General features: G+C 38.8%; 1 protein-coding gene across 1 annotated transcript in view; it reads left to right on the top strand.

Moving 5' to 3' along the window:
- hivep3a (HIVEP zinc finger 3a) overlaps positions 1-11646 on the top strand; it is a 46934-nt gene extending 35288 nt beyond the window's left edge. Inside the window, exons 6-9 of the mRNA XM_030741846.1 lie at positions 2619-2770; positions 2861-2935; positions 7915-8525; positions 10344-11646. Coding sequence (XP_030597706.1) covers positions 2619-2770; positions 2861-2935; positions 7915-8525; positions 10344-10865 — 1360 coding nt within the window. The 3' untranslated portion in view covers positions 10866-11646. The remainder of the gene's footprint in view (positions 1-2618; positions 2771-2860; positions 2936-7914; positions 8526-10343) is intronic.
- The last annotated feature ends 2443 nt before the right edge of the window (positions 11647-14089 follow it).

The following is a 14089-nucleotide window of genomic DNA, read 5'->3' as shown; positions in this document are numbered from 1 at the left end:
AGGGAGTCAAGCACTTCTGATTTGAGGCTTTTTTTTTCAGAGGAGCCGCAGTATCTAGAGTTGTACACAGTGAGGATGTAAAACTATTGACGAGATAACCTACCTCTGGGAGAAGTTTAGGTAGCTGCTCTGTGTTGGCAGATGGCATTGAAGAGAATAATAATGGAGGAATTATATTCTTAAACTTAGTTATATCACTTTCAGAAAGACAACTACTGTGATCGAATGTATTCCCCCACTGTAAATGTTATTAAGAAATGATCAGACAAAATAGAATTTTCAGGGAATGCTGTTAAATGTTAAGTTTCTATGCCATTTGTCAGAGTGTGATTAAAGTGGTGGGTGAGTTTATTTACATTTTGAGAGAAGCCAGTTGAGTCTAAGAATAGATTAAATGCAGTGGTCAGACTGTCATTTTTAAATCAGATAAAAAAAATCTGATAGATAGAAACTCTGAGTAAGGGCAAGGTGGGCAATAGATATTGAGAAATAAAACTGATTTTTTGATTTTCCAATTAGATTGGACAAAGCTAAGAGTGAGGCTTTCAAATTAATTAAATCTCTGTCTGGGTCTATGCTTGATTAATAAGCTGGAGTGGAAGATTGCTGCTACTCCTCCTCCTCAGCCTGTGTTCAAGGATTCTGACAGTTAGTGTAAACTCTGGGGTGTTGATTTATTTAAACTATTCATCCTGCTTTAATCAGGTCTCAGTAAGGCAGAATAAATCATTATGTTGATCAATTATTAAAAGGATTAAAGTGACTTAGAAGTGAGCTCTAATGTTTAATCATCCACATTTAACTGTTTTACGCTTTGGTGCAGTTGACGATGCAATATTGTTTTTTAGCCCTGTAGCCACAGCGAAGGGCTACAGGTCATCCGTGAACCCGGGCCAGTCTCACCATGGCCATGCGACATATATAGTCGCCTGCTCACCCAGAATATGATTTTTTTCCCCATTTTTTTTCTGTTTTTTTGTATTTATATTGTTCTCCCAAGTCTATAATGTAACAAATAATAAAATAAAAATAATGGAACAAAGAAAATAATTATTCTAAATTACACACATCAAAAATATAGGTTTAGGTTATTGCCAATGATTACTCAAATCGCAGAAGCTTAATTGCAATTGAAACGCTGAAATCTAGGTCAAAGTAACATCTGATATAGGAGATTGGTAGCCCAGATCTAGTGGAGAATTTTCAGGCTCTTAGGTTGAATGAACTTACTAATGAATTTAAACTCCTGGCTGGATGTTATTATTTTTTAAACTGTAAATTGATGCATACCACCTGACTGACAAGCGTCTCACTGTGAATGACAGGCGGGTACAGCCGATTAGCTGTCAGGTTAAATTTGCATAGTGGAGTCAGTGGAGGAAACACCTCACTGCAAATTTAGCAGAAGCCACTATTCATGTTAAAAAGAAGGCAAGGAGAGCAACTGTTGATTCTCTTGCTGAAACATATATGAAAAGATGTAAGTAGTCACAGTCCGTTCTGTTGTTTTCATTCGATTAAACGACACACAGATCTTCTCAGATTAATTTGCAGTGAGGTTAAATCGGACACGCTTAGTAGTTTTGATACCTATCAGAAATAAACACTGCTGTGATGTGACACAGGGAGTGCAGAGAAGTGCCATCTGTGTGTCTCTTTTTTGGTTCAGGAGTGTGTCTGCGAAACAAATCCCTGTTGTGACTCATGTTGACGCTCATCACAGCCTTCCTAAAAGAGTGAGTCATCTTCACGCCCGCCTGCTTTCTGCTTTCTCCGTCTGCTCTGTCTGTCTGAGGAACATAAAGACAAAACGGAGGCAGCAAGGTAGTGGGATGTTGCCATTTTTTTCAACTGGGGAAAGCCAAGGGCACTAGATTCAAATTGAGTGTGAATGGGTGTTACATGAAATTTATACCTGCTGAGTACAGAGTGCAGGCATGAAGGCAAAGTGTTTCTCTTTCATTAACTTGGAAGTTTTCCGAGACTGTGAAAGCAACCATTTATGATACCTGCTGACTTTATCCAGCCACACAGGGCCTGTAGTGAAAATAGAAGAATAAACAGCCAATTATAACCAGAACTATTGTTTGTCATAGAAATGTGTTTTCATTTTCACTGTTTTTTCATGCTTATTTGGAGCAGCAGCTGGTTTGGGCCAGGGTTTCCCTCCCTCTTCTGCCTGTTTTTATTGGCTGCGCTTGCAGCAAACCCCTGTACCTTGAGCCGCATCGAAGGCTCCCTCTTGTTTGGGCTTGGTGGTGGTGTTAGCTGTGAAAGGGGGCTTAAAGGCACTGGGAGGGAGAGAAGTCTGGTTTTTGGCTTATGAAAGGTGCTCTGTTGAAGCTGAAGTGGGTGTCTCGCTGAAGGAGCTGAAGTGAAGCAGTGGACCCCAGGACCAGCTGCCACAGTTTGAGATTCCTATGTTGTAAAGGTCAAACAGAACCAGACAGTACACTTATATTGGATAAATACAGGCGCTAACAGGTGCTGAAGGACCCCCAGCCTGTCTGTCAGCTCCTGTTACACTCATATTGATTGATACTATCATCCTAAGCTGGCTGATGAGGAAACACTCTTGAGTCCCAAACTGAAACCTCGTTCTCTCCTCACGTCTGCAGATCAAATAAGAGGTATGCTGATGCACCTGGTGGAGGTGGAGAAGAGTACCAGTGTGAAGACTCTAGATTCTACTTAAGGAACACTACCGTACTCTCCTCAGAATCGCCATCGTATAATTGTAATCTCTGTGACACCACATTCAAAGCTGCAGGTAAGGACAGACAGTAAAAACAATTGTTTTAAGTTTCTAATGTGCATGTTCTCTGTGCATCAGTAATGAGCTGCTCTTTTGTATTTCCAGGGAGTCTCACTGAACACCTGAGATCTAAGGCACATGGAAAAGAAACCTGCTGTTACCCAGGGGGCACATATAAAGGTACAATGTGTTGTGTACTTAACTTGTTTTATACTAGTAAGGCAGTGCCATATTTCAGTGAGCATTATTTTCCAGCATTGCCTAAAAATAAAGGCAGTAATTAAATGTTCTCATACAGCTGCTTGGTAAATTAGATGCCCTGTACTGTTTTTTGTTTGTTTGTTTGTTTTTTAGCACTGTTAGCACACTTATCACTTTAAATTTCTGCCAGAATCTCCTTACTACACACACACAGTTTATCAAATATCTGACCGTTTTGCAGTGAACATAAATGACTGACGGAATAAGATTCCAGCCCAGCTGCTGTTATCTTACAGGGAGGAGGCCTGCTTCACCAACCTCTTTATGGAACAGAAGGGGATAAAAATGAATTAAAAAAAAACTCACGTCAAAGCCTCTATTGCATCTCACAGTCATGCTAATTTCTCTCATAATTTCTCAGGCTATGAATGTCAGCGTTTGCGGGGGGGTAGAGCAAGTAGTGCAGTAGAACAAGTGTTAATTAATAAATGATAAAATGCTAAAAACAAAACAGCAACAGGAAAAATGTTCTTTGTTGGGGGAGGAGGCAGTTTGTTTGTGTGTGTGTGTGGGGGGGGGGGGCACTGCACAGATACACTCTATACACTCACTGGTTGACACCATCTTGTTTTCCTGATGACAGACGTGACCATATTTGGCGAGAAGGCGCTAAGTTATCAGCTAATGCTAACAAGTGTGGAGAGCAAGCTGCGCCCATAGACTTCACAGGTGCATCGCACAGACACAGTACCTGCTAATTAGTTCCAAGTAACATCCAAACAAATAAGTCGAATTTCACTCACCAACACTGACATCTTGAATGGTCTGTTATTGCAATTAACCACACAGCAAGCAATGTTAATTGGATCCAGAAGTAACCAACAACACAAACACAGTTGTGAGGTCTGGGGGCCCTTTTCCAGGAAGCAAGTTTAACAAATTCTGAGTCAAATTACTAAATTAAACTCTGAGTCAATTAAGTAACTAAACTCACGATTGATTAAGTCCAATATCAACAACTCTGAATTATCAGTTCTAGAAAGGCTGATGAGAATAAGTTCAATCAGCCTCACTTGGAGTTAAGCATGTGCATGAATAGAGAAAGAAACCCATCATCAATAGAGCTCAATGCCATGATTCACCATTGCAGTGGGTAAATAAAGAGCAGTGTCCTCTTTTTTTTTTTTTTTTTAGTGCACCATGATGTTTATCTTTTTAAAAAAAAAAAAAAGGATGGGAGAAATTAGTCATTTTAATTAGCTTGGGGCCCTCTGTTATTGTCATAGACAGTATAATAGTTTGAGATAAAATATATCAGTTTAATATATATTTATTATACTGTCTCTGGTCATCATTTACCCAACTTGAATTTTCATGAGATGAAGCTGGAACATTAATTCTCCATTTGATTTTCAGATCGAATTATTTAGTTGTAACCTGACAGGAGTGTAGGCAAGTGTAGGCTGCTGGATGCTTTGACGGCAATTTTAGGAAAAAGAAATGAAACCCACTGTCTGTCAGCTGGTTCAGGTGCTGCAGGAGTCAGAGAGAAGCTCAGTTTGTTGAAGAAAATTTACACAAGTATCCTGAAATGTCATGTCCCCAATTACCTTTGTTCAAGTTCAGATACTAATATAAGTTAGAAAAACTCCAAAAAGTCATTTTTCATTAATGTCGCATAGCCTTACCTCTAATATTCTACATCAAATGTTATTGTTTTCTATTTATACTTTCTTTCTTAATGCTTAAATTGCTTGTCCCCCTGTTGCTCTCATGGAAATCCCTCTGAATGGATCCCTTCATTGGTCCTCTAGTTACATGACTTTAAGTAAGTTTTATATATATTTTTTTAGAGGGAAATCATCTACAAGAACTCTTTCATCAATATTTTTCTCCTTGTTTCACAGTGGATCATAGATGTTAGATACTTTATTGATCACACAATAATTTTCCCTTGTGGGATCAATAAGATACCAACCAACCAACCAAGCAACCTCTTACCCTTAGTGATAGTATAACTGACATTTTTTTGTGATTTTGATCATATGGTTGATAAACATGTTAATCATCACATGAGTAATAATTGCTAAGTTAAGCATAAACATCCTCTAGGTTACTGACACGCAGTACTAGGCAGGTTGGCCATAGATGTGATATATGCATATTTTTAATTTAATTTTTAATTTATTAAAAGCATAAAATGTGGGGGTTTAATCTATCAAACTTTTTTTAGTTAGAATAATTCATATAAAATCTTTTATTAATATAAAATACATCATTTCATATTTTGGTATCTAAACCTCAAACATCTCGTGTAGTGAGATTGTCCATGTAAAAGAAGATTAAGAAGACAATTAAAAAATTGTGTTCAACTGCTAATAAAATACACTAGCATAATTTTGTTTGTATGCTTTATATATAATATATATAAAAAAAATTAAATCTATAAATACCAATAGTTTTAATGCTGTTGAGATAATTACAGTAAGTAAGCATTTTGTCAAGAAATTGATGCTGACATGAGACTTGTTATTATTTACTTCATAATAATAATAGTAGTCAAAAAGAATATTTCATCATCCAGGACTCCATGGGGTCTTTATGGCTGGCTGAAGGTCACTATTTATATTCATATTTAAGAGCGAGCTACAAAACCTTTCAATCAATGGACTGGTATACTTTCCATGGTGGTGCAACAATGTAAAACTATGAAAATATTAACTTGTACGCATGCTCTTGGTACCCCCAAAAGTGAATACAGGTGTTCATGAAAAACTCTGTTTGAACTGAAACGTCAGGAGGTGCAGCTGTAAGAAATGTCACTTCATGAAATGAATAATTTTATTAAAAACTAGAGATTTTTACATTAAATTTCAAAAAAGATTATTTTTATTTAATATTTATTTAATGTTAGAAAGGATGATCGGGACATGAGGTTGAAGGCGCATTTCATCTAATGAATGTAAATGAAAACTTAACTAAATCAAATGAAAAAAATATGCATATCTTTATGGTTAATTGAAGGGAGGAAATTGACAAAATAATAAACAATTTGGGCAAAATGTGATTAAAATTCCTTTTTAATCTAAAAGACATGAATTGAAATGACCTCATACTTCAGCATAGATCATGCCTCTTGTTTATTAACACTTGTTTATTAACACTCTCTCAAAATACATTTGCATAGTAAAGTCAGGGACATTTTAACTCTTAGAAAATGTAAATATGAGTGTGACTGTACATTCAAAACAATTATGCATATATGAGAGTATCCCATAACAGGGGGACCTTTAGCATACATCATGTGTGGAGAATTTGGAAAAAAAAAAAACTGTTATAGTATAATATCCTGAGCCTGACCAGTATATGTTTCTAGTAGTTTAACAAGCCCTCTTTCAGATGAAATGATAAAATCATGGAAAATTTGTTACTACCTTGAAATGATATGACCTAGATAAACTTGCTTCCTTGAATAGGGCCCAGTTGTGTGACTCATATCAGTGGATATGACCCTCCCCTCTTTCACCACAACCAGTTTTAAAATGTCAGGATGAAAGTGGGAAAAATGTTTATCTCGAGCCTTCAAAACTAAACCAGTGGGTGACATCACAGTAGCTATGTCTATCTTTTAAAACATCTACGTCTAGATCGCATCCATCTGCTACGTAAAGTGGTTGTGCTCCTAATTCTGCATATTTTTAAGCATTAGTAAATTTTTACAGCTGCCCACACTCTCAGCACAGTTGTCATGAAGGTGGAATTTAGCTCTCGAAACCCAAAGCAATTTTGGTGTGAACATTAATCAATTTTAGCGTAATGGCTGTTTTTGGAGCCAGCCTCAAAATGTCATTCAACAAACTGTAATTTATGGCATGTTTGGCTTCATTTTTCTGCCCCAGAGTGCTAATTCCATCACTTTTGGACAATAATAATGCTAGAACTAGCAATCAGACTGCTTCTGTTTTTCTTACTATGTGTTTTTAATAGGGTTGACTGTAAGTTTTTTGGGTGCATTTACTGATAAAAATAATCCACAATATAGAATCAAAGCAAAGTCCATTTCAGTGACTGTGGCTGTTGTGCAACAAGAGAATTACACAAAGTTATCAGTTTGCTTCATTGTTTGAAGAGAAATGTTAGTACTGCTTAGCAGTATATCAAGATCCTGGACATACAAGCTATAAGATGGAAGGTTTGACACAGCAGAGGAGCTTATCCACACTCAACTGCTATTAGCAGGCCAGAGCGCCACCTACTTGCACCCTTATGGTTTGGTCTTATCTCCTTGACACATTTTTTAAAATGATTTTAGTAGCAACTGATCTTTAGTCATTCTTTAGTCCTCAGCCTATGGTCAAATTTAGACTTGTGCATTGCTAATATTAGCCCACTACACTTCATACTGTCTTGTATAAATTAAAGAATAAATAGTTGGATGGTATTGCCACTGATGAGCCAACAATTTTACAACCACCGCTGTGTATTGTGTCACTAGTCCTTAACATGCCCAGAAAACAGCTGATGCCCCTAAATATGGACTACGAAAGACCTCTGACGGCACCCTGCGCCAAGATGTGAGCAGCACATCCTTAATGTTCTGTATGTTTTGTATTCTGAGAAATTTCCATCTTCAGTACTGACCACTTTCACCACCACTGCTGACTGGGAGTACTTCATTTCGTAAGCGTTGCTTATTAGGAGATGCTCTGATCCATCATCTAGCTATTGATATCATAGTTTAACTATAACACTTTTTCTCATCTCTGTTGCACAGGTCTCAACACCGTTGTTCCACAGCCAATTATTTGACAAAAGGACCGACTGTTTACTTGTTGCCTATTACATCCCAGACCAGATGATCACTGTTATTTGTTTCATTTTGGTCCTGATGTTTTGCCTCACTGATGTGAGAGAACTTTAGAAAAAGGTAAATGAGCATTTCTTTTCTGTCTTCAAAGTCTGCAAAGACCCATCAGATCACCCAGATCAACAAAAAGGTCATCGGTGTTCTGATGCTGGGAACGGCGGAGATCACGAGGATGAAAACCCGAAGGACAAGGATGTTGGACATGATGAAGACAGCAGGTCCACAGAGGCTGAAAGCTCCCACGCTGACAGTGAGAAGGTTCATCCAGCACTTCAGCTCAGGGAGCCTGAATGCAGCTCATCCCTTCCACTTACCCCTAAGGATTCTACCCAGAAAAGCTCAGCCAGTGCAAGAAGGGCGTTGTTCGCCCGCAGACGCTTTGACGCTTCAATGTTGACACCCTCTGGAGGTCCTCATTCTCCAAGCACACAAACCGTGACTCCACGAATCGAGCTGTCTCCACCTCGTAGCCCATCACCCAGGCTTCACCAGTCCCCCGTTCCTCCTTCGTCCCCCTCCCCATCCAGTTGTCATGTCTCCACCGCCCCACAGAGACCAATCTCTCCTGTTAGAGGCCTCTCTCCTATAATAGTGCAGTCCCAGGGGTCGCAGTCCTCTGGGCTTCCAGGCTCCCTGGCAGACACCTCTGCGCACTGTCAAGCCCGTCTTCAACCAAGGGACCAAGCATCTACAGCAAGACTGGTGGGTCACATTTGTTTACAGCAGTTCTTTTAGCATTCTTCATACCAGCCTAATTTTTTTTGTGCTTAAGTCAGAATTTTGCTGTGTGTATAATTACCACTGGCCAAAATGTGGCTTTTGTTCAAACCGCAGTTTTCACTCACCTGTGACTCGATCCAGCTCCATTCGTTTAGCCAACAGTTTTTAAATAAATCAGCTTTTGCCTCACAAAGCCAATCTTGTGTGGCTCAGTTAAATCCCAGTAAGTCAACATCTAGAACAAATATAGATAGGCTGGTACGTGTGAGGTTATTTTAAAGTCACATTTATTGGAAAGGTGAGGAAAGGCAAGTCTCTTGTTTTATATCAGTCAAACCAAGCCTGCAGCTCCTAGCCTTAAAATATTGCAGGAGAGCTTCCAAATAGACACAACATGTTTTCCCTGGGCAGCTGGGAAAAAAAAAAAAAACGAGAAGCAGGCCGATCATTAAATACCAAAGATTGGAACCGCATGTTAATGACAAAAACAGAATGGGCGAGTGTCTCAGCTCAGCCTAGTAAAATAATAATAATAAAGAAATATACTCCAAATATGTTATGGTGTAACTTTACCATTTCCCCTTCACACTAATGTAGGTCCCAGAGGAGCAGGTACTGATTGACATTCTCTATTGAGTCACTTTCTATGTCTGCATTTACACTAAATTGCTAAAAATATTCGCTCGTCTTCATTCACACACTTGAGTGACATCCCATTCTTAATCCAGGGTTTAAGAATGTTTAATATATCGACCCACCATTTGCAGCGATAACAGCTTCAACTCTTCTAGGAAGGCTTTAGGAGTGTTTATGGGAATTTTTGGGGAAATTTTCTTCCAGAAGTGCATTTGTGAGGTCAGACACTGATGTTGGATTAGAAGGCCTGACTTGCAGTCTCCACTTTAATTCATCGCAAAGGTGTTCTGTTGGGCTGAGTTTGGGACTCTGTGCAGGCCAGTCAAGTTCTTGCACACCAAACTCACTCATCCATGTCTTTATGGACCTGCTTTGTGCTCTGGTGTGCATAAAATTGTCCAATACATCTTGTTATATGGAGCCATTAAGAGTTCCTTGTGATTTTTCACTCCAACTACTACTCCAAAAACTACAGCAACTCCTTAGTTCCCAAACACTCAGAAAGATGATGCAGCAGTGGGAAACACGCCCCCGTCCCAGCGCTTTCCAAATATGTTGCTGCCATTAAAGTCAAAGTAGGCCTACAGTGGATATTGAAAATAAAATAGTAAAATGTCTTTCTCATCTTGTCTTTTTGCTTTTTTAATTAAACATGTAGAAGCTTTGAATGATTCAAATCACTGGATGATGTTTTTATTTAAATTCTACGCAGTGTTTCCATTTTAGGTTGTAAGTAATTAATGTATCGTGTTATATATAAAGAAATAGTATTATGTGTGCATATGTTAATGATGTCTAAAATGATTGGTCAAGGCTCCCACTATCACAGTGAGCTTTATAGGCCTGCATCAGACAGCAGGGAGAAATGGTGTGCTTAGTGTTTTTGTGTGCGTTTTGCTTGAGTTTTAGAAATGTGTGTACTGCTGGTCACTAACTCAAAGCACCTCTGCAGAACTTAGCTTTTAAAACTTTCTCAGTATCAGAGCCAAGGTAATTATTGATTCATTGCTATTGATTTACAGCATTAACAGGTATGGGCATTAAAACCAAACTTAATGCATCTTTTCATCCAGCACTCTGGCATTATGTCTGCTCTCAGCTGTCTGCTGTTAGTGTGTTGACCACCAGAACAACCACTGAAGTTTCATCTTGTTTTTGTTGTAGTTTGTGGATGACGTTGGTCTGCCCCACCTCCCCTCACATCACATGCGGCCCCGTGGAGCCCACAACCTCCTGAGTCACCTCCCTCTGCACTCGCAGCAGCCAAGCAGAGCCCCAAACATGCTGATTCCAATCGGGGGGATCCACATGATTCAGCCCAGGTCCCCCCTGCAAATGTACAGCCTACTGAGCAGCCCCACAGCTAACACCTCGGAGGCATCCACGAGACAGAGCGATGCTCCAAAGGGAAGGCTCGCTCTGCCGCATCGCCAGGACGCTCTTAAAGAGATGCCGCTGAGCAGCCGAACCAGCCTGCCAAACCCTGAGGCAACAGGACAAATGCCTGCAGGTGTTGTACCGCACAGAAAGAGTCGAGGATGCTTCACCGTCCAGCAGCCGTCGAGTCCCGGAGCAGAGACGAGCCGTCCGGAGGTGAGCGCAGACGCACCTGTTACAGAGAGGCGTGTTTACCCCGAGAACTCTCAAGGCCAAAAAAAGGCTCCTTCCTCCCAGACACAACTCTGATAGGAGGCAGAGTCTGAAGGGACAGTGCAACAAGACTGAAGACCGGCCTGTGGCCAACAATCCCCACACGCTGGTTTAGAGTCTGACAACAAAACGCAAGAGCACTTGAGCACCGCTTCTGAATGATGCTGTTATGTAATTATATTAATAATATATATAGACACTATGTTAGATATGCAGTATGTTTTGTAAATCTTTTTTACCCTCTTGTTTGATGTCATTGGTGTTTATTTATTTCTGTGCTATTATGCAAATCCTGTACTATATGCAAAAGCAGCTGGAATGAAAATAGACAAAGTTTTAATCAGTTTCCCTATTAACCCCGTTTACAGCTAATATACTATTGCTGTGTTTATGTACTGTATTACCAAAATGGATATAGAAAGGTATCAAATATTTATTCACCCAACCAGTATTTTGAAGTGCAATTTTATGTCAAGATTGTGGTTTGAAATGTCATTCTTAAAGGCTGTGATTATTATTATTATTATTATTATTATTAATATTATTTGTCAGATTTTTGTTGTTGCTGTTGTTCTTTGTTTTTAAAGAAGCAAGGTTACAATTAGCTCCTTTTCTGAAATCTTCAGGAAAAGTTTCAGATCCAGACTTTCGGAGTGCACTGACAAATGATCCGATATCCAGTGGAGACCTGTTTCGCGTACACGGTAGCTACCGTACAGTTTTCTTTCATAAACAGATACATGTATTTTTGTGTTGTTGCTTTTATAAATGATACAGTCACTACAGTCATTTTCATGTTTACCATTAAACTTCTCATTTTTACAGATTTCTATTAAAACTGTGCAAACTGTGTCTTTCTGTTCATTCCAGTGGAGTGTGTAAGTAATCTTAATGTACAGAAATGAATGATGACTGCTCCTGAAAGGATCGCAGCTTGTTTGAGATGTGTGGAGTATTTGTGGGATGTAAGATTTGTAAACATAGGGTCAGATCACCCAAATTACAAAAAACATCAGAGGGATCCAAGAAAATACAATGGAGTTCAATGGAATTTAATTTATAGTTATTAAATTGTTATTAATGACATGTGAGAATGGTTCATTATCTCACAAAGTAACATTAATGAGTTAAGTCAGGCTTCTTGTTTCATATGTGAAGAAAAACTAGATACATTTGTTTGTTTTTTTTGTTATACATCTGATTAATCTTCATTTTTATTTGCAGAGTTACTAAAAAGAACGCCTTATATTTTCTATATATCTAATCACTTCATCACCAGAGTGCTGGTTGCTTTCTGGGAGCCTGTGGAAATAATGACCTCTCCATACAGTGGAGGCTGTACGAGAGTAATATGCTTGTAGTTATAGGTCAAAAGAAACATTTTAGCAGCGTTTTCTAATTTGAAATGAAAGTGAAGAAAACAGAAATCCAGACATTTATTAAAAATGCACAAAATAGCAGGCAGCCCGTCTGAAGAGCCCTCTAATTAATTACTGCAGTCCCACTGACGGATTTTGTTTTTAAAGATAAATCTATGGGAACAGGTTGTCTCGCTTTAAAAGAAATCCCCTGACCCAGGCTCACTGGGGTTTAAGCTTTATAAATGCAAGTTGCCTTTTCTGTAGTGTGTATGCCATCAGTACTGATCAAGCTTGTTCAAGTAAAACTAAAGTAAAAAATACTAAAAGTAGGTGTGAAAAAAACTTTTTAACAGAAATAAAAATAAAAACTAGACAGAATACTGTGCACTAAAAAAGGAACTAAAATAATCTTAAAACGTAGAGAATCTTCTTTGGATGTATTTAGTACATATAGTTCGTTACAGTTAATATGGGGCTGATTTTTTTTTTTTCTCCCAAATGTAATTTTTTTTTTTTTGCTGCTAATATAAAGTTACTCTGACTTCCACCATACTGGAGTGGAAGTGACATGTTTAAATACTTTGTTTCCTTTAGTTTCCAGTTTAGCTGAAAGACGGTGGAGATAACAGGCTGGATCTGGCACACCCCATGTCGATGAATGTGGCACCACCCTGTGGCTGTCTCATAAATGTGCTTCACATTTAAAATTCCACTTCTTGGAATCAAAATATAAATTTTCTCTTAAAATCGACAATCAGAGCTATCCCCCCACCCCCACCCCCTACTACTTCTTCGTTGTACCTGGTATTAACCTTGGCTTTCCCGTTTGCTCAGCTCAGGCAGCTCCTCTTTGTTCATAGGTGCTGAAGCTGCCACCTCTCACCACTGGGGGGCAGGAGAAAGCAAACTAAAGGATATTGTGATTTGTCCGGTGAAAGGGATGACATCATCCACTGAGGGTACTGGTGCATACACAAATACTGAAGGAAAACCAGGGGGGATTTTATTGTATAATTTCACAGTTTATTTGGGGCCTCCATAGTGACAAAATGCCCAGACAGCAGAAGTGTGGAAAAAATGAAAGTCTGTGTTTTACTGAAGCACCAGAAGCTTCTGTATTTCTCCTGTTATCTGCAATTTACAGACAGGTTTCTCTGTAAAACAAGAAGCAACAGTGGCCGAGCACGTCCCCAAAGCTTTGTGTCATCTGCCTGTGGCTAAACATACTTTTACAGTGTTTCAATCTGAAAACAAAAGTTCAATCAGTGATGCAGCCTAAGATAACATGATTATCCAGGTTCATGATGGCAGTTCCACAAGAGAAACACTGTGATATGCTTCACTGGAAATGAGCTCCAAACAATAACCTGACTTATGCAGGGAAACGTGTCAGTGGGAATTTCTTCCTCTGGGCGCGAAATGAAAGACGCATCAGTGAATGGGACATTCCTGAAAACTGGAAACCAAACAGGAAAGAGACGATCACATTCATGGGTTAATGCACAATGGGCTCCATTTGTTTGCATTTGATCTCGTTATCATAGTAACAATTATAGCAATATGTTCCAAGTATGAAGGGCCAAAGATCAGTTTTTATTAAAACAGAAAAGTCCGGAGAAAGTCCGCACTATAAAACATCTCTAAATAATTTGACTTTCACAGAGAACATCCCTAATGCCATCTTTTTCTTATCTCCAATATTAAATTAAGCTAAATTAAGTTTCCAATCAAACATAATGATTCAGATGACATTCACACACATATTAAAACTCTACGATAGAGAAAATAGAGTTAAATGTTTGATTCAGAGAAAGGCTTGTTCTGCTGCAGTTTTACAAAGCTTATAGTTGGATGACCCCAAACCATCCCTTAGTTATGCTGCTACAGTACTAAACTCTG

This window comes from Archocentrus centrarchus, chromosome 11 (assembly GCF_007364275.1).
Source record: "Archocentrus centrarchus isolate MPI-CPG fArcCen1 chromosome 11, fArcCen1, whole genome shotgun sequence".
NCBI classification, from domain to species: domain Eukaryota; kingdom Metazoa; phylum Chordata; class Actinopteri; order Cichliformes; family Cichlidae; genus Archocentrus; species Archocentrus centrarchus.
The sequence above is the reverse complement of the archived record's forward strand: the minus strand, read 5'-3'. Positions and strand labels throughout refer to the sequence as shown.